This window comes from Ptychodera flava, chromosome 13 (assembly GCF_041260155.1).
Source record: "Ptychodera flava strain L36383 chromosome 13, AS_Pfla_20210202, whole genome shotgun sequence".
Taxonomy (NCBI): domain Eukaryota; kingdom Metazoa; phylum Hemichordata; class Enteropneusta; family Ptychoderidae; genus Ptychodera; species Ptychodera flava.
Genome location: NC_091940.1, coordinates 10,384,701 through 10,406,595, shown reverse-complemented (window position 1 = coordinate 10,406,595; position 21,895 = coordinate 10,384,701). Strand labels below are relative to the sequence as shown.

The 21,895-nt window shown below is 37.2% G+C and overlaps 1 protein-coding gene across 1 annotated transcript in view; it reads right to left on the bottom strand.

The window, feature by feature from the left end:
* Window positions 1–303: 303 nt before the first annotated feature.
* Window positions 304–21,895, bottom strand: part of LOC139147371 (uncharacterized) — a 34,786-nt gene continuing 13,194 nt past the window's right edge. Inside the window, exons 6-23 of the mRNA XM_070718443.1 lie at window positions 20,902–21,033; window positions 20,243–20,481; window positions 19,149–19,346; window positions 15,822–15,969; window positions 10,769–10,953; window positions 8,293–8,487; window positions 6,897–7,035; window positions 5,922–6,077; window positions 5,640–5,784; window positions 4,577–4,686; window positions 4,173–4,336; window positions 3,912–4,007; window positions 3,260–3,365; window positions 2,549–2,621; window positions 2,222–2,279; window positions 2,012–2,085; window positions 1,597–1,672; window positions 304–1,357 (exon numbers count right to left, since the gene is read on the bottom strand). Of these exons, the coding sequence (XP_070574544.1) occupies window positions 1,214–1,357; window positions 1,597–1,672; window positions 2,012–2,085; window positions 2,222–2,279; window positions 2,549–2,621; window positions 3,260–3,365; window positions 3,912–4,007; window positions 4,173–4,336; window positions 4,577–4,686; window positions 5,640–5,784; window positions 5,922–6,077; window positions 6,897–7,035; window positions 8,293–8,487; window positions 10,769–10,953; window positions 15,822–15,969; window positions 19,149–19,346; window positions 20,243–20,481; window positions 20,902–21,033 (2,438 nt within the window). The 3' untranslated portion in view covers window positions 304–1,213. The remainder of the gene's footprint in view (window positions 1,358–1,596; window positions 1,673–2,011; window positions 2,086–2,221; window positions 2,280–2,548; window positions 2,622–3,259; window positions 3,366–3,911; window positions 4,008–4,172; window positions 4,337–4,576; window positions 4,687–5,639; window positions 5,785–5,921; window positions 6,078–6,896; window positions 7,036–8,292; window positions 8,488–10,768; window positions 10,954–15,821; window positions 15,970–19,148; window positions 19,347–20,242; window positions 20,482–20,901; window positions 21,034–21,895) is intronic.

Sequence of the window (21,895 nt, the reverse complement as noted above, 5' to 3'; positions counted from 1 at the left end):
TTAAAACTTCCCTTGATTAATTATTAAAAATAATGTGTTTCATAAGTTAAGCACACCTAAAAAGAATTTTAGGGGGATGAAGTCACATGTTAGCCATGACGATTCACCAGAAATAAAAGTTATTTGCTTGTTAACAATATAAATTTTCTGAACAGCTTTTATAACGAATACAAAATTAATTTAAAGGTTTAATTGACGAAGCAAATATCATCCAAATCGATTTATAGTTTCAAAAGAAACTTTAAAAGATTTTGATGACTGATCAAAGGTTTGACAGTAAAAGTAAACTAAAATCAACTGATATTCGAAAATCGACAATGTTAGTTTCCCCGTGGGAATAACACAGGGATCGCGGTCATTTTGAATTTCAAATATCGATAAATGTTAGGTAATATATCCCTCTAGTTCCAACATAATTCATTATTTATTCTTGAATTGATTTGATATGAAAGTTTCATCGGGAAAAGTTTGTGCGCAAATTTCTTTTACTTTCGAGGAGCATACTTCATTAACCAGAGAATCAAGAGCGTCCGTTATTGATTTCTTCTACTGCAAGCGTATATTATTGTGTACATCCACCTTGCTTTAGCCAATTATTTTCTGGGTAATACACTTTCGATGAAAATTAACGTTAAATCAGACTGATAGACATCAGGCAAGTTTTCAAAGAAAAACTGTAAATTCGTTTTATTTATTTTCCTAGTTCAAGTTTTATTTTCCACAATACATTAGCGAAATTCCTTCGTGATTTTCTTCGTGGGGCGTATAGGAATTTAAGGAACAGGTCGTAACTCAGTATTCAATGTCTGTAAAGAAAGTTTATGAACTTTGTGACGTGTCTTGTTTTCGCAATAATGTCTGTAGAACGTAAAATGCTCAACCTGAACAATATAATGCTCATACAGAACAAAATATGCAAAAATACATAATACAGTACAAACTATTTACTGGTTGGTTAAAACTGAACTTCAAATTTTAGCATTCATATTTTCCCAAGTACATATAACTGCAGTATTTCGTAGAGCGACCTCTACGGTAGATCGTGACTGCACAAAATATGAAGACTTTCTGGCAATTGCTGTACCAATGCGTAATTTGAGTGGCCAGCGCTCCACCGATGAGCTACCTATGCGAATAAATCGTTACGGGACCACGCACGTCGCTAGGACCACAACCAACGTGTTTTTCGCAGTGTCTGAGTACAATGGTCGACCTACGCGGATACAGACTTGGTTAGTCTGACAGCGACATGTTTGAAATGCGTCAATAGGAAATCCAGGACTTCACACATGGTTATCAACGATATACTGATGTACAGACCTACAATGCCGCCGATGTCTGCCAGAAGCTCCTCGATCTGTTGATAAAAAGTGGTTTCGAATATAAGTCATGCAGGATGATCAGTCATGCTCTATACTGGAAGAGTATATTTTTATCTGGCGAGTACATTTTAAATTTATCGAAACGATAATCCGCAAGGTAAAGAAATTTGTAAATTGTTAAGATGAGCAAAAAGTGAAGTTAAATTTAGTCGTGACGATTTTGCAACAAGAAATAGGCATAAAGTCTTATTCAGTCATATGATGAATGACATACCGTGTATGCGGGCAATTTATTAATCTTTTGATAGTTCAACTCTTCGTAGTAGACGTCAAGACGCAACAGGTTGTTTCTGAAAAAACATCAAAATGAATCAATAAAGTCGGTCACTGTCTTCGTTTGTTTTGTTTGTTAGTTTGTTTGTTGTTTGATTCAGCTGACTGAGCTATCGGCAAAGCAAACATAAATTTCAAGTGTGAAAAACAAAAGATAATGCCAAACTTAGTTACCAATGGCAACTGACTTAATAAATGTAACAGCGCTAATGCATCGTTAATTATAATCTGTCACATAGTACGTCTCTATACCTATTAGCAATCGACACAGATCAAAGAGTAATTTATATGGACAATTGATGTGCAGGCTGAGGTATGTTAGTTTGTCGGTAAATAATGTACAATATACTCTTTACCTTGCTGATTGTTCATCGACGACGCTGTCTTTGACCTTATCGTTGAGTGCTCGCAGTATCTTTATGAGACCTGCCTGAAAAATTGCATTTAGAAAAGTTGAAACATTGAGAAACTGATTTCTTCACATATCATATTATGGAATGAAGGCAAACCGTTTGAACCAAATCTGCCAATGCTAACTTTTCTGAACATCAAAAAGCTTTACTCACCACGTGACTTTGTGAAGGCCATTGGGATAGCGATACTGTCTTACTGTATTGCACTTCTCTGAAAGTGGTGAAAATGTAAAACGACAGTATAACTGTGATTTATACATCAACATGTGTTGTAAGATTCACGGTGCAAACCGAACCCTGTTTCTAGTTTCTCGATATCAAAGCTTCAATCCCAGTGTCTCAATCATCGGACAAACTTTTATGGTAATTCTGTGTGTACGTGAGTTTGTGGCTGAAACGACGCACGTTAATGTCATTGAATTCAGTTCAAGTTTTCACCAAAGCTTCTTCTAGTTACGAGAGAAAATGAAAAGCCCTTACGTGCAAGGTTCGGCACACTCCGTGTACAGTAGACCACGTTGATAGAAATACTCCATCAGTTGTCGACACATTTCTGTCGAATAAAATAAATATGTTATCAAAGGGGGGAATGACTTTGTGGTCTTATCATTGACGTCAATGCGGGTGACTTTATCTGTTTTGAGTAATTGAATAATTTTGCAAGTATTGTTTGCTCTACTTGCCATCGATCGGAAGTAATTGACACTTACACTTGTATTTGATAATTTGTTGATACATGTACCAACACTTATTTTATTAATAGTAACACACTGACAGGGGCCTACAGTCAGACAAATATCACAAATACGTGACACAGTAAGAAACCCGGTAATCGTTGCAGTGTTGTCTGACACAACTTGTCTCTAACGTAAAGGAGACAATAAATCAGATTTTGCTCTGTTCATCATGGGTGGAAGGCATTCAGTTGGAATGTACTGTCAGACTGTCTAAAGCTTCTTTTGGCAACTTGGTATTTAATGTCACCAAACTTCCAAGCTCATGCTCCGGCACTGAGCCATGGAAAATACCCTGGGTATGTACCGAAATCTCGACAAGGAACATGCTTATTATACTTCGCTTGCCTTAGGATAAGCTATGCGCTATTTTTAACTAATGAAAAGGCACGAATGACAGCACTCGATTTCAGTACCTTAGCCATCACATGCAACAAGAGTGAGACGAATGCCGTACCTTGAGTGTGATCGGTTATGTCACATCGTTTTCCTGTAAGGTACATCGTGTCGACACAGCCACAGGCATCGCGTATGTACCGCTGAACGCCTGTCTTGTGGCAGTCCTACAACAAATTATGCACGATCAAAAACTGAAGTGCTGAATATGAAAAGAAGGTAACTCTGCCAAGATACTTGTTGACCCAGTAACTTACAGAGTAACACACAGTGAGGATTAACATCGAGGAAATATATGACCGATGCTTTTAGACTTTATCAGCAGATTAGTAAGTCTTCCAGAAATCAACGAAATTCTTGTACTCTATCTTTTAAACATTTTTGTGGATTTCAGAACAATTACACGTTATCCACTCATTGACAAGGAATAAGCTTATCGCCTAATTATTGAAGAAAAAATAATAAAGAAACACTTTATATCAAGTCATGGAACTCTTCTTTCGATTTAATAATAACAGAATCATAAATCTGCTTAATTCTCCTTCAATTAATTAGGCGAATTTAATAGTTTTGACGATTGGGCAGACTGGAATTTTCGGCCATGTGCGGGCGCTCCGGCATTGCGTGACGTCCGACCGTAGGGTAGGGCTGAATCTTTCAGGCAAACGGTTAGATCGATGCACATATAACGTGAATCGCATAGGAATACTAACCAGTTCAGAATATTTGTAACCGTGGCCGTATATTGACTGGAAATCATCTTTGTCACTGCAATTGGTGTGTGGTCTTCCGGGACTCTCAGCAACGTCCTGTGAAGGGATAGGTAAATATAGGTGAAACACGTAAAAGTACGACCGACTGCCATGTTATACAGCTAGCTTCACGGGTTTCTTTAGTTTAGAGTGTAACTTTGGTTTGTACAGAACCTGTTATCAAGATAGTGCTAGGGGGACTAGAATTATTTTGTGCTATACCATTCTTAGTCCGATTGATGTCTTCAAACCAGGAGCAACTGTGATACCCTCGTCTTCGGGGAACGGTGTGACGTTAGCAGGGTGAACCAACACACGTACACCAGCCTCCTGACCATACAGCGGTATGTACTCGTCTTGTTCGATGAATAGTGTCAGCTTCAGACCTAATGCAATCGAATAGCACAATTAATGATAAAAAAGATAAAATATTTAAAATCAATAAAATAAAGTGACAGGTATTTTGTTAAGTATACTACATTGAAATCGTGTTTTCAGGTTGCCGTAAGGTGGTGCAGTATTTAGAATTATAAACTAATAATTGAAATTCAAATATCATTTCAGTATATTATTTTTTCTTAGCCTCATTTTGGTAATATGCACTCGATAGACGACACGACAATTACCGTATCGACTCCCTCGTCTAGTGGAGTTCAATAACCTTTGGCCATTCAGCTGCCAGCTGTTGAAGGTGAAGCAGTTGCCATAGTGATCATTTTCAAATGCGTGAAAGTTTCTGCGAATAGAAATTAAACAAAAGACGTGTCTCAGAAGGAAAGTCCGAAGCAACCAGTGACACCTGCGAGACGTATTTTTAGGAGGGTCGACAAAAGTGATGAAGGCGACGATGATGATGATGATCGTGTTCATCATCATGATGATCACGATCATGATCACGATGATAATGGTGACGACGACGACGACTACGACAATGATGATGGTGATGATGATGATCATGATGATCATGATGATGATGATGATGATGACGATGATGATGATGATGATGATGATGATGATGATGATGATGATGATGATGGTGACGATGATGATGATGATGATGATGATGATGATGATGATGATGATAATGATGGTGAAAAGAATGACGACGAAGACAACGGTGATCATCTTGATGATATGGAGGATGTGCTGTTGGAGGATGTAGTGGTGGCAGTTACAGTGCATGATAATGAGGGCAGCTGCGGGGGCTTCGGTGATAATAATCATGATAATCATGATACTCATGGTGAATATCATTATCATGATAGTACTGGTGGTGAAGTCAATATCGACAATATCTGTGGCAGTGATGGTGAATATGATGGAGATGTTGATGGCGGTGAACAAGAATCTGGTTGCGATAACAATAGCGTCAATCATGATAATGTCACAGGATAAAGTAAGTACTAAAACATATATGCTTATCATAACATTGATTTTCACTATGGGCAGGTACAGGGAAAAGGGAACTGAAGGAATCAAGGGCGATGCAGCACTGACTATTAACGTCTACTGATGGTTAAGGACAAGAAGATAGCAAAACATAAACTGGCGAAGCATAAATTGTGCTGAATACTTTGTTTCTTTCAAATTCTTGGCAGTACACTTTGTACTTTGATTATCATTATAACGCGAGATCTCTTATACGAGCGGACAGGAAGTAGATTGGTGGTATTAGAAATTTATCCTCACCTATGATCACAGTATGATTCGTCAAATGAACACTGCAGAATGAAATCTTCGGCCTGGTGTCCGAACCTCGCCACGTCTTCTCTGGTCAATTGCAGTACATTCTGCAAGTCGCTGTAATCGGGGCTGGAACTGTACGTCAGGTACTCTGCGAAAGGCGTCAGTGGGATTTGGGTGTCATAATGATGCCACAATATGAAAGAATCCGAAGTATTTTAATCTCGATTTAAAAGTTACAATAGTTTTGACTTTACATGTGAAAAGAAATAAAAAGTAGTTACTGACCTGTCCATTCAGAATCGTTTTCTACACGGTGAAAACTATTTGGCATGTAGTAGTTATGAAGAAAATCTTCATACAGCTGTACATCATTGTTGATGTGCCCGTGTTTGCTCATTAGAGACTCCAGATCGTTTGTTGGTTCTTCTGGGCGTTTATAATCTAGATGGTCACACAGGAAAAGAATTAGTTTGGATGATCACCGAAAAAGAAATGGCCTCAAGGTTCATGTTTTTCGAAGTGCGACAAAATTAAGGAGGCGTGACTTCATAAACGAGAAAATTGATAAGAAAACAAGTCGCTGATATTTGATATTTTCCCTGGAAGTTGAAAGCGATTTCACCATAAGTTTACATGTATGATGTATAACAGCAGTCCTGTTGTCAGGGATTTTTCTTCCGAAGGATGGTTTAGGTCAACGCTCGACTTCCTCAGTGAAAAACCTGCCGTATACATTGGGAACTGTTGGATGTATATTATTTGACTGAACAAAAGCCACGAGTAAGGCAAGGTGCCAAGGAGTTTGATCTCAGTATCTACTCAATTTCACACAGTGTTTCTAACCTTTATGTACACAGAATCACACATATCGTCTTCTGTGAATATGGAAACGTTTGGTTAAGATCACATGCAGAAATACGCATAAAGTCATAAATGGAGATTTTTATCATATCCGTCTATATAACCTTTGTTTCAATAGGTTGACTAAGTAAACAAACCCTGCCTATTAGACAAAGGGGCCATCGCAATGCTATGAAATACCTATGAATTTTGCAGTAAAAACTGTTGCTTCACGTGAAAATAAGTACTTAATCAAAGAAGTCGTTCTTTTAGGACTCTGCCTGCCTAAGTTTGGGGACAGGGAAGCAAATGAAATCTGAGTTCGGGAAGACTTAATATTTATTTTGCAACCGACATACTCCTTAAATCGAACGAGATCATTTGATTTGGACATCAAGGAAGTCATAACAATTTACATACCTGGACAGGCAGTGATGCATTCTTTCTGGGTCGCTGGCTTCACTCCCTGGCAAAACTCGTCATTGATTTGAGCGTTCTGGGTACGACCAATGCAGCGGACGCGCCTCACTTGTGTGCCCATGCCACAAGCTGATGTGCACTGCACAGTGGAGGAAAGAAGTGAAAACTACAAACTGTCATTGACTACGGAATGGCTTGGCCCTGGCAATCTATCGCTAGACGTCATCATTTCAGCTCAATCGTTTGAATACACGGTGGTTTTAAAAATCTTAACAATATTAGTGTTCGAAGGCATAAGGAAGTGTTGGATTCAATTTCACAATCACAACATTTAGTCGAAGCTATACATGTGTTAATGTATTGTTCCCATGATTCAGGAAATGCCATCATTGCATATCATTTTGAAGAACATTCATTACTTTCAAACATTTTTATAACTTCTTTGTCTACTTGCTCCACCTAAGGGTTCGGATAAGGCATCAAAACTAGCAAAATGGCGTACAGAAACTTGGAGATACTGTGTTTGTTCGTGTGCTTGTTTTGTTTAATGTTTTGATTTAGTTTTGCACTGTCCGTCTCTTTTGATATTGTTTTCATAACAGCTCAGTGACGACGAAAAAAATCATATTATTTTCTTCGATGGTTTTGAATAATGAAAATGATTCATAAAAATTGTATACCTGTGAGAGGAGGAAAAGTATAGCAAAGCTATGTATTGTTCAAATGCATATACCGCGTTTTCAGAATTAACAATCGTAAATTTCTGCTTACAACCCCTCTCCATACAATGCTTCTTCCATAGTTTTACGTCGTGTACTATTGTAAAGACAACGCCATACTCTTCAGACACGTCTAACATTTAGGCAGGATATATACTCTCCGAAGGCACTTTATGAGACGATTACGAATGCGTTTCTTAATCTATCAAATCATATCATATCATATCATATCATATCATATCATATCATATCATGTCAAGTCACATCACGTCCTGTCATGTTACGTCGTCATATCATGTCACATCACATCATATATATATCACATCATATCATATCATAAAACATCACATCGTATCATATTATATCATATCACATGACATCACATCGTACAATATATCACATCACATCACGTCGTTTCATATCACATCTCATCATATCACATCTTAACATATCATCACACTAACATCAAACAATATCACATCACATCTGATATTGTCGATGAAATACTTAGCGCTGTCCATCTGTGGATATTAGGCGCTATATGAATAAATAAAAAATAACAAAATCATATCACAATAAACGATAATCATACAGATCTTATCGTATTACATCATGAAGTCACTTTCAATGAGAAAAGCATCAAACATGGGTGATACACACACAAACTTGTATCTTACCTCTCCCCAGGGAGACGCGAACCAGGTTCCGCAAGGCACGAACTCGTAGGTCGCATTGAATCCTTTTGCAGATACCACCTTGTCCGAGTGGAATATCAACTCCATGGTACTAGATGCAGATATTATTCGCAAGTCGGAGTACTGTCCGCAGAAACGTTGCTTCCGTTGATCTCCGTTTTCTAGTGTTTCAATGTACTGTGGCAAAGAAATGATAGCTAACTTGTTATAGCATTCCTCTAGAAAAAAGTTAACTTAAAAAGATCTAACATAAGAATGTCAGTCAGCTCGTCGTAAGAAGAAAATATATCATATCATATCATATCATATCATATCATATCATATCATATCATATCATGTCATGTCATATCATATCATATCATGTCATGTCATATCATGTATTGTCATTTCACGCCATGTCTCGTCACGTCACGTCACGTCACGTCATGTCACGTCACGTCATGTCATGACATGTGATATGATATAATATCATATCATTATATATAATCCCATGGTATTTTTCTCTGTTTGACGTCATCGTATACGAGTGTTTTTCGCGGAGCCGTACAACTTCGAGCCGAAGGCAAGAAGTTGTGCGGCTCCGCGAAAAACACGAGTATACGATGACGTCAAACAGAGAAAAATACCATGGGATTATATATTTATCACATGAACAGTCTTCTTATTTTTCTTTTGACATAGATGGATCAAAATTATCGTAACAAATTGCATGAATTTCGTCGCGATGTGTTTTACTTACGCGGATTACTTTCATTTAAAGAGTAAAGCGGCCCGTCACCCAGGAGATACTTTCATTCATAAATCCCATCAAGCTGAAATTTGCTACATTATAGGGTATCTCCACCAACCAGACGTACGGATTCGGTCACGTGAACGTGTCAATCATTGTCTCGCGCTGTATCGATGCCAAGGCAAGTTGGCCATCGGCGGACATAGCTTTCACCGTGCTAGCGACGGATAACCATAGTATTCAGAGTTACTTAGAATATTTACAATTATATTAATGAAGTAAATGAGACGACACGATCGAAACAGTAATTCTCATTCCCAGAGAAGCCGTGGCTTTCAAAATATCACACAAGTTTACGACCTTTGCGAGCGTGAAAGATTCCGTTCGATGACACACTCATTGCATGTAGGTGCCCACAACGTTGCCGTCATCACCGGTCTCTGCCGTGCCGGTGTCAACTCGTCAATCCCGATCTCGGTCATCAATGTTTTCGTCTTACTAACTTTGATGTTTGCATTGACACATATCTCGTCCATGGATACATCCTAATATTGTTGACGGAAACTGAGTCTGTTTTGAGTGTTGTCTGAGTCAACTTTCGAAGTACATGGGATTCCACAGCGCTGCACACAGCTCGACGACAGCTTTCTTCGCTACAGCATTATGCAACGCCGCGCTGCAAGTTTGATTCCGAGCGAGACTTTACGGAGTTTTTGTGTGATTAATTAAGGAAATTGATCGTAGTTAGTCGATTGACTTTAGGCTTGTGCCTCCTATGTCGCTTTCCCGAAGATTATACTATACTCAATATTCAGTTTGAGGTGTAGGTTTCGGTTTTATCGCCAACCGGGATCGCAAGGTACGACGTCCACACGACTCGACTGGAGCCGAGACGTTATAATTAAAATAACGATCGTCGGTACCTCCATTCGATTCTCGGAAAAAGCTATTGTTTTAGCGACTTGAAATTTCGTTGGACAAATATGCCTTCTATGTTTCCATGTCTGGATTTATCGGGTCACCTTTTTGTAAAAATAACGTGCGAGCTAGCACGGCATCGATCACAACAAATAATCTGCTCGTGTCGCGACGCCAGCATGTATTAATGGTACCATGCACGAAAAAAGTTCCGGTTGATGACGTACAACAGGGGTAATTCGGATTTCTTATCCGTCCTGTTCTACGTCACACAGGTGGGAATTCGGGCCAGTTCATGTGATAATATACCATATCGTATGATGTCATATCGTATTGTATATCATATCAGATCATATTACATCACATCATCACATCATAACATCACATCATATCATATCATAATCATAATATTATATATTCGCATCGCATAATTTAGATCACATCACATCACATCACATCGTATCATATCATATAATATTACATCACATCATATCATATCATAACATATCATATCATATCATATCATATCATATCACATCATATCATGTTATCTCAAGTCATGTCATTTCATATCATATCATGTCATAATATCATATCGTATAACATCACGTTACCGGTATATTACCTATCATCAACCAATATCACACCATATAAAATCACATCTCATCACATCACATCACATCAAGATAAACTACAATCATGCAGAATCACTACATCATATGTAACCATGCCATATTTCATGTCACATTTTGACAGCTCGCTCTGATGAAATATGCCACTATGTCAACTTGCGATCACAGCACTTCTTACCAATAGATTATCTTTATGACAATCTCTGGAGTCTACGATGTCAAACTCCTTGAAGGTCAGAACGATGCATCCTCCCTCGTTAATAATCTTCGTGCTACAATCCACAGTCGGCGGGTAATTACTTGGAAAGTTGGGTGACGAGATAGTCGCACAACAATTGTCAAGTACCTTGCCGCAAAGATCTTCTAAAAAGTAACGGTTTGAAAAGAAGAGAAATGGAAATTAAATTAATGTGAAGCGTTAAACAATCATTAGCATAATGGGCCAACCTATTTTTACTCTATATGAAGTTTGCTTGCATTTCAAGTCAAGGAACTTTATGTGAGTTTTTATTAAGATATGTCACGCATAGTGCCATCGAGAGGAGAATCAAAAGTTAAAACATCAGATTTTCCATCATCGATGTTAAGGTAGTATGCGCCTGAAAAGTAACGTAAAAGACTTAAACTTTTGCTCCAAATTTTGTAATTGAAACTTTCAACAATTCTCTCACAAAATCAGCAATAAAAATCGGGGGTCACCATGCAAAGTTTAGAAGTAGCGAAACAAATTACACAAAGCCAGTGAAAGTTCTTCTTTCTCTAAGAGCTTTAAAATGAGCCCCAACAAGTGGTAGATCAGAAAAGAATTTTAAAAGTTTAAGAGTCCGAAATATTTGTCCCGAGGCGCGTTCTACCTTATAAAGGAGGTTTGCAGTCCGTTAAGCCCCGATTACTATTATTTTCCCAGTCACTTTTATTTACTTTAGTAAAGTTCCTTCTTGTACCTCGTCTTTTTGTACCTGAGGATCAACACGTCGTTCGCTAGCTTTAATACAGCAAACACTGACCAGGCCTACATTTACCAGGAACGCAGAGCGTTCATCTACGTCAAACTCGCATTGAGCAACATCGTATCCTGTATAACGACCTAGTATCTCAGTTTCAAGGACCAGTACACGATTGGCAGTTACCATTTACTAATATCGCTGACCACAAAAGGTCGCTAGACGGTCGCTAGACCGATTCTAGGTTTAGGGATATTGACTCGACATATTGGATTCACGACATGTTTTATGGAGGAACCTTCTTTGAACATGCGATCGATTAACTAGAAATAATTCTCGACTAAGAGCCGAATACTAAAATGGGGAAATGTGTACGTCCTACACTGTAAAATAGCGGACGCTAGACGCGTCTTTACGCGTTCAAAATGTACGTGTCGGTGTTCAAATTTGAACGGCTAGTGTTCATATTGTTAACACTAGTGTTCATATTGTTAACAATGGTGTTCTTAACCTGAACTCGTAGTGTTAACAACCATCTCCTTCAAGTGTTCAAAAACTCAGCATCACAAAAATTTTACAATACTGTAAAACAATTAACAATCTTTTGGTGTTTTTTTTACTTTACAATGGCTATATTAAATTTACTACAGCCTCGCTGTCTGCAAACGTACACGGATTTAGGTGTGACGAATTTCCCACTAAGTGCAAATATTTCCGGTCTACAATTGCTGAAAGCATGATTTTTCTAAAAAAGGAAGTATACAAAATAATTTTATACGTTTATTACATGTTGAAATTTTGAAAATTTGAAAAGAAAATCAGAAAATCATCATGAACGTTTTAATTTTAACATCGGCGTGCAAGAGGCGTTCTATTTCTAAACACTTGGTGTTCAAGTTTGGTGCTTTTTCCTATCCCATGATGCATCAAAACGGAAGTTGCGACATTTTTCTTGTAAGCGCACCCTGAAGTCGTGATCGTGCGGAAGCAAGACCAGAAAGGGTAAGTTTTCTCTCCAAAATAGTAAAAGGTATTAAATTTTGAAGCATCTATATTAATATCCTTCGAAATTAATCGTATTATACTTTGAAATAGCTTAACTACGTGAAGAAACCTTTTTTCTTTTAGTGGCTGGTATACCAACAAGAAGCTGTGAATACGCAGTGGTAATTTGGCCATGGCCTATCGATCGATCTCACTCGGTTCAAGGGTCATTGCAACACAATTGTAGCAATAATCCTTGACCTGAGCGCGATCGATACGCCTTGCATAGTATCGCTGCGTAATCACAGCTAACACATGTCTTTAGTACAGACAATCGCATGTAAAAAATCAATTAAACATTGTAGAGTATACGATGTATTGTTTCAGCATAGGAGAGATTGGCTTTTTTTATTTTAATCAGTTAATGACAAGAAAAGCCAATATTTTGTACCAGTATTGAAAAGAGGCACTGTATATAAAAGTCTCCCCTATTCCTTAACCTAATCAGCTCCTTGTCTTTCATTTAAAGTCTCATCTCGCCATATTACCTATTGTTGCATTATTTTCAGGATGTAAAAAGTTGGATATAACTGAAAATCGAAGAGTTGTTACAGAAGCTGGTGATATGTACCTATAATGAAGAAGATGAGTATACAGGTAGCTGTCTAGAAACAAGCTTGAGAACTTCAGTTCATCTCTAATGTAGATTTAAACTTCCGAGGGTCAGTAACTGAATTTTGATAAGTTTCTGTATTTTCTTCTGAATTAATCTAAGCTTTGGTAGCATGCTATGATCAACTAAATGTTGCCGGAGAATAAGATTTCACAGACGAGTAGTCTCCCTTATCAGATGCAAGGGTGGAAGGAAAAATAAGAGCTGAAAGCGACGGAAAATTCAGAGTAAAAATGTCCACTCTGAATTACTGAATTTTCTGAAATTTTCACTCTGAATTTTCTGTCACTTTCTGCTTCAATGTTTCATTCCCCCTTGCATCTGATAAAGGAGACTTCACGTCTTTGGAAGCTTATGCCCTTCTAACATTTAGTTGATCATAGCATGCTACCAAACCTAAGAGAATTTTGTATTGTAGATCAACACGTCTCTTGTTCTAAGCGAGTGGTTTTTAGCTTTGCCGTCAGCTAAATAGGTGGATGTGTAGCATTGCCCTCAAATTTGTACATCCCAAGGTTTTTCTTCAAAACAGCCTGTACGAATCCTTTAATATTTGGATTACAGGTCCCCAGGGATTACCCTAATCACATATGTTCAAATTATGATGAACTATGCAAATTTATATTTTTGAGGCTAATTTCGCTAATTTTGGCAAAAATCTTCTTCTTTTTTACTGACGTCTTCAATATTGTGGTAAACATGTCCCTAAGAATGACCCTATCCAAATTTGTGCTAGTTGTGATGAAATATTCGAATTTTTATATTTCATGGCAATTTTCGTCATTTTTGGTCAAAAAATCTTTAAAAATCTTCTTCAAAACTGCTAATTGAACAGCTTTGATATTTAGGACATAGATCTCTACTGATAGCCTTTTTCAGATTGTTCAAATTATGCAGAAATTTGGAACTTTGTATTTTTAAGAAATTAAAGACATTTCAGACATTTTTAAGATATGAGGGATTACCAGAATGTGATATATATACGTTATGATGAAATCTACTTTTTTTTTTATTTTAAGGGTGATTTTTACCATTTTTGGTAAAAACATTTGTATAAAAATTAATAGCAAGGTACACAAGAATTTGAAAGGTCTTTACCAATATGGTTTTAATTTCTGAGTAGATTTTTGAAATGTCACCGATTTATTTCATTGTTTATGTAAAGATATTACAAACAAACAAACCTTTTTGTTTATGAAGGACTTTGTTGGACAAGGAAATAGGTTTTACCCTGCCAAGGACCAATTTTCCCCACTTTCTGCATGTTGTGCCTTACTGTGACACTTTGTTAACTTGACATGTTGTGTTTACTTTAATGTGGACAACTATATACCATGTGCACTAGAGAAGCCTTGACTAACTTTTTTCTCTTCAAAATTTACAATTGTCTATACAAGAGGAAATGTCTCCCCTTAAGAAACCATCTTACAACAATGAAGTATGCATTCCATACATATATGTATTTTCAACACAATAAGTAAATAAGTAAGCCAAATTTTGAGCTTTTTCAGATGATTTTTTGTACATTTTAAACAAGTATGAACCTTAAAACGTAATCCACAATATTTAAGTAAAACCTGTTTTGTCATTACTTTGTTCATATTTCTAAAACGATCTACAGTGTTCATGGGGATTTTTATTGCTTATGTTTTTGATAGGAGGGTGTTAACACCGTTGGTATGTTCCTCTGACAAACTTTACATACAAATTGGCAATGTTTATTTGCCCAAATTACAGTAAATTATTGTATATTACTCTAGAAATGCTTTGTGTATTTTTAGAATAAATAATTTTACTGAATATTAGTGGTCTGTAATGTTATTTCAAGGCTTGAACACCCCTGAACGCCCAAATTAAAGGTGTTCAACAAGCGCGCATTATGTGTTCTAGCCTCTAACACACTTATCGTTGAACGGCGTCCATGCGTTCAAAAAGTGTTACAGCCCTTTGAACGCGTAAATGTGTTCAATTTTTTGAACACATTTCATGTGCAACGTGTGTTCAGATATGGAACACCGTGGTGTTCAATGTAATGTCTGATGAACACGTAGCGTTCAAAATCTGCACAGGTGTGTTAAAAATTGAACGTTGGTTGAACACGTAGTGTTAAATTTCTGAACGTCTAGACGCGTTCAAAAAGTGTTACAAAAGGCGTTTAATTGGTGTTCTATCCTTGAACACTTAACTTTACAGTGTACGTCCTAGTTCACAAGCCCAGTCACAATCAATGAATTCAATATTTTAAGGATTCTCCTGTAAAATCTAGCTTACGCTTAGTTCAGGTCAGAGAAATATTAGCAGACCACTTGATCTCTGCTTTAACTTTTGACGTGCTACAATCTTCATAGCTGGCTACATGCTTGATTTCACACTCAATAGCTCTCTCACTGCATAAACTCAACAACAACATGGAGCTTTGGTTGTTCATAAGTGAATACGTGACGGTCGATGTCAACGTGGTTGAGTATGTACATGTATAAGGCAAGATTTCATATAATAAGAGAAAGCGACACATGTTTAGTTACAGCTTCATGCATTAGTTGTAACAATTATAATCATTGCTATAAAAGTTTCAGTGACTCACGAAATTCTACTGAAAATTCACAGCACAATCAATGGCTTTCTCTTACCTCCAAGACACGGTTCATTGTTACATCGCTCTGTCTCGGCTGGCATGGACCCGGGTGCTTTACATTCTCTGTGACCAATGTCTTCACTGGGCTGACAGGTAGCATTGCTAGACCGGCTTCGCTCGCCCGCGCCACAGCTTTTACTGCACTAAGATGAGAAAATGGAGAAATATTTAAATTATCAACATAAAACATTATTATTACATGTGTCAAGTACCAAATTGTCCGCGATTAAAGTCCTACGCATCACTACAATAATCAGACTCTTTCATAGTCACAGTGATCTACAAATAAATATGTACACATACCAATACTTAACAAGCGTCTTATCAGGCAAATGATGTACTAGATACAAAAGAGCAGAGCCGTATAAATATAAAATAACTGAAAGTGCAAGATTATTGTGTCTATATCCTAGCATCAAGCAATCGTCAGACAGAATTTTTCTGAGATCTTCAACCTCATTTATATGGTTGGGACGTACCATTATACCGTGTTTTAGGTGGGTGTTGAAATTCGATAAGTGATATCTGTTGTTTAGTTGCGACTATATATATATATATATATATATATATATATAATATATATATACGAAGTATGCGGTTCGACTTGTCCGATACAAAGTGCTCAATACAAAAGTAGAGCGAGATATATAAGGGATGTTGGGGAATTGATTTTACAATTTCATCTCTACAACGTTGTTTCTTGACACACGTTTTTATGTTTTTCATTAAAAGGTCATCAAAAGATAATTGGTCGTAAGCCCGTTTTCATTAGGTTGTTACTCATTCCGAAAAAAATTATAACATAATTAGGCTACCCCTTTCATCAAAAGGGGGTCTCAAATTGTGTCCATTCGTTTCATCGTGACTGCCTGTTAAGTACTTAAAGCACTAGACACTCCAAACAAAAATGTTCGAGTGTCTATGCCTAGGGAAAAGAAAACATGAAAATGTGGTGTTTTTGTGTTTTCATTTTCAAATAATCTTTTTCTCTTTCAGTGTTAAAGTATGCTTGTTCTATCCAAAGTACATGAACTGTACGCATTAGGTTTGCTACAATGTAACAATTAATTGCCGAACTTGTTATATTTGTCCAAATAATTCGCGCCACTTTGGTTGACGAAGACATTGTGCTACTTAAGATTGAGTTCCAGCAAAACTGAAAAAATAAGCACTGTTTTCAACAGATCGCAAAAGGTGGTACGATGGATGGGAATCCGTGGCAAAACGCGTCCTACGCTTTTCATTTGGCCTCGCATTTAAATGTAAAAAGGGATAAAGACACATTTTCTGTTTTACGTTAAAAAATGATAAAACGCTAACTTGTCTTTAAGCCCGTATTCGTTATGTTGCTACGCATTCCGAATAAGTTATAACAAAATAAGGCTACCCCTCTCGCCAAACGGGGGGTCTAATTGCGTCCATTTGTTTCATCGTGACTGCCAATAAAAGTAAAGACACTCGAAGCAAAGATTTTCAGGTGGCTATGCCAAGGGGAAAAACAAAAAAAGCGGCACTTTTTTATTTTTCCTTTCATGCTTTTCAAATGAAAATTTCCTCTTGCAGTGAATATAGGACATTCCGCCCACTGTTCATGTACTGTATGAGATTCAGTCTCTCTCTGTTGTACGCTAAAGGTTCAATGTATCAAGCATAAGCGAGTCAAGGCTGTTTAGCGGCAAATCTAGTTACGCCGCTCGAAAGTTATTCTCGGAAACAGGACGGCAGCATTGGTCAGGGCTGGATTTCGCACATTATCTATGGAAAGTGGTAGCTATCTCTTGGAAAATATGTGATTGGACAGCGTACTTGTCCTTTGCGCCTTGGACTTTCACCGCCTCGCCCCCAAAACGTCAATAAGCAAACTAATCACAAGATTTTTAGATAGTTCAGTCACATGAATCTTTAAATTTTGATGCATTGATCTATCGTGATTAAATCTGAACTACCTAACGTATAACAAACAGGGTCGCAGTCAGGTGTTCGAGGACGTTCAGAAGACACCATCGACTATTTTAATTTCAGAGTAAGCGGAATTCTTTTTACTAGTTTCGTGAACTTATCAGTTATAACTTTTTCGGAATGAGTAGCCATGTAATGAAAACGGGCTTATAGACTAATTATCTTTCGATAACTTTTTAATGAAAAACTTAAAAAGATATCCTTATCGTTATTATATATATATATATATATATATATATATATATATATATATATATATATATATATATATATTAGATGAATAAAATTGCACACGTCTACTGATCTGCTTGTATATTTTCTGTTTATTCTGTTGGTAATTTTGATACAACGTTTCGTCCTAAAAGTAGGACTTCATCAGGTTGAAGATGTCTACAAGGAGAATACAGACAAATACAGAACAGTGTAAGGATAGTGTTGATCCTAATTAAATGCTAAACGGACTTTACAGGCTGAGTAAATTATAAACTTACAAAGGATATAGAATATGACAATTCTTACCGTTTATGTGTGGCGCAGATGGAAAGTGGCAATTCAAAATTGGCGGTAATGGTTATTTATAGTGCCTGTCCGAGGGCGCTGTGAGCAATTGTTATTTAAATTACTTTTAGCTAAGAATGTTGAGGCCGTTTGGTGACAATGTACCCAGTTTTGAAATCCAGATGGATTCTATTTTCTTGCGAAGCGTGTCATCTTGTTTATTTATTTTGATAATCCCTATTATTGAAACGTCGTGAATGGTGTGCTGATTTTCGTTGAAATGAATCGCGACGGGAGTGTTACTTTTGAGTCTTATGGTAGATAGATGGTTATTGAACCTGAGGCGAAAGTCAGTTTTTGTTTCACCAACATACTGTTTATTGCATCTGTTGCATGTGATTAGATAGACCAGGTTTTTGGATTTGCAAGTAATGTTATGTTTGATGGTGTAAACGGAGTTTGTTACGTGACTTTGAAATTGCGTGGCATTATTGGAGTACTTGCAGATGTTGCAACCTCTGTTTGAACCGCATTTGTAGAAACCTGCTGGAAGTTTTGACTGTTGTATGTCGCTATGGACCCAAGAGGTCTCGTAGATTATGGCTTCGTCTATGAGCTATTATTGGTGGGTTTGGAATGGCAGTTTTGCAGCGAGTTGATTTAAGATATCGAAGTGGGAATTGACAATCCACACCACCCCAACATCAAACAAACAAGTATACGTATATATATATATATTATATATATATATATATATATATATATATATATATATATATATATATATATATATATATATATATATATATATATATATATATATATATATATATATATATTACTTTGCCTTAAAATTTATACCAACCTCGCTCCAGGGAGAAACAGACCAGTGGCTAGCTGAAGGACACGTAGTTGACGAATATTGAACACGGTACCCTCTGCCGGTGACGTCGCCGTTGCTGACGAATTTGATGATGACGTCACTGGAGGATGATATCCAGGAAGGTGGTAGGCTGCTTCCACAATACCGCACAGTGATGTTGGGATTTTTAGAGTCTTGAATCTTTTGAATTGTGAATAAACGGCACATCATTAAGCCAAGAATACGAAACTATGCAGAAAAATAAAACAGTATTTCTGCTTTTGTTATCGTTTAATGTTCACAAGTTTAGGTAGAATACTGGTCAGTTTAACGGCAAAGAATCAATCAAAGATCAAACTGTCTCTCATGAGGTGAACTACAAAAGTGTTGTGTACAAATTTTCAATCGAATATCGAAATCTTGTTTTCCTGCGTTACTTAGTTGAGCTGCCTGTGTCACAGATTACACTTGAATTAGTCAATATCATTAAACAATATCACGGGCCTGACTAATAAAGTGAACGACCCACATTTGAAAAGCAAAGACAACCACTGGGCGGGATGTATAGCTTGGGCAACCTGTGAATGCATCTTCTCGATCAGCTTGGGTCGACGACGGCCCTTTTCAATTCCGTTAAAAGTATACCAGTCTGTCACCTGTTCAATTTTGCCACAGTTACCATGGAAAGAGAAAATCTAACCAATCACAGATTTTAAGCGGGTCGCCGCTTTTTAAAAACAGCGCTCTCACATGTGCATTTTGAATACCAAGGAAAGCCCCTTTGACCATATATGGGCATATTTAGATTACAGGTGATTGTATACCTTTAATGTACAGTGGGAGGTTTATGAAGGTTTAAATGACTAAGTGGTGAGTAGGTACAACTTCGGCAAAACTCGACACAGCGGCAAAAGTAGACAAACGTGAACACGCTGACCTGTCCTTTACCTGGCATTGTTCATCGACAGCGCGTTTCAATTATCAAGTTGAGGGAGTCAATTACCAAGCTAAGGGAGTCCAAATCCCAAATTATAGTCTTTTGTGATTTAAAGTCGCAATATCACTGTAATATCAGGAATAATATTCACAGACTGTACCTGGATGAAATCCTTTTCACAGTTTTCGCTGGGTTCAAGGTCAAGCTCCAGGAAAGATATCAGGAGACAGTCATTGCCTTCCTCTTCAGAATATCCATAGGGTACATCGAAGGATTCTCCCATAGTTGAGATATCTATCATACAGGCTACGTCGTTTGCATAATCAGATGGATAGCCAGGCGAGTACAATATCAAAGGCTCCCTCGTCGCCCTCAATCTTGTATTTACGCATTGCTCCACTGTAAATTCAAAGGCTAATTACACGTCCGTTCTCAACAAAACTAATCTTAACGACAATTAATTGAGCATAAATAATTAAAATATCATTAAAAGTTACATTTATTCCGTTTTAAGATTGAAGTTGAACCCTTTGATTTTGGGCAAATGGTACTTGCAATCTCGCGTACATGTATCTCTCACCATTGTTTATTTCCTTTATATCATTTGTATGCTGTTATCAGATGAAGATTATATCCAACTTCAGTCTAAAATTCTTTGAAATTTCAGCATTGAACGCTCGATGAATATTGATGTATTTCGCTTTACTCACAAGTATATCAATTGATTCAGTTTGAAAATTCATTTATTCATTATCACACATCGCCGTGTCCTTCAGACAAAACGGTCTCAAAACATCGTGTATATGTAAATGAACTCACAAAAATTGCAATTATCTTCGTCTGTCCCATCTCTGCAGTCTGGGAATCGATCGCATACATTGTCATCCGGTACGCACTTATATCCTGAAATGCGAAGTCCTAAGTCGCAGCTGTGTCCTCGTAAGCATGAAGCTGAGAAATAAATTATACCTTAAATATTTGAAATTCAAAATGGCCGCCATCCTTGTGCTAACAGTTTGGGGGATTAAATTTTCGATTTTCACAAAAATGAAAAGGAAAAACTTTTAGTTACTCAAAAAGCTTCAAAATGCGCCCCCAACGAGTGTTAGGCCAAAGCAGTGTTGTAAAAATCCGAGAGTCGGAATATCTGGTCCCATGCGAATTCTACCTAAAACTAACTGCACAGAAGAGTCTGTTGTAGTGAAGGTAAAACGCTGTGATTTGTTTGTTTTTGTTTTGTTTTTGTTTTGTCTTTTAATTTTTTCGACAAGGATCACATGACGACAAATTTGAATAACCTCTTAAAATCGGTGTTTATTACAATCTAGGCTTTCAGAAAATGTATACTTTAAATGGGGCAAGGAGATCAGGCTTTTTCGTACGTTGTCAGTTTATGTTAGTTTGTTTTTATGAGTTTTTGTGTTTGTTTTATTTTGTTTGTTTGTTTTGCAGATATTTCATTGTTTGGACGGACCAAAGCTTGTCCAGGAACCAACTGAAAAACTTAAAGACGGAAATCACAATATCCACGGTATGTATGAGCACTGTTTACTTGTTCACAGTAGAGATGATCGGAAATTGAGAGCAGTCACAATCACTATGACAAATTGCACAGGGAAATATGATATTTTAATCCACAACTATGAAATGGTAGAGAGAGTTTTCCATAAGGTCAAAACTTCTTTATTCTGGGGATACATTGAGCCTAGCAAAGAACGCCTGCAGAGAGAAGGGAGTAGCGGACTGGCATATGTGAATTCGAAATCCACTGATGAGGTGGCACTATGTGTACTTTCTTTCATACTGGACTGAG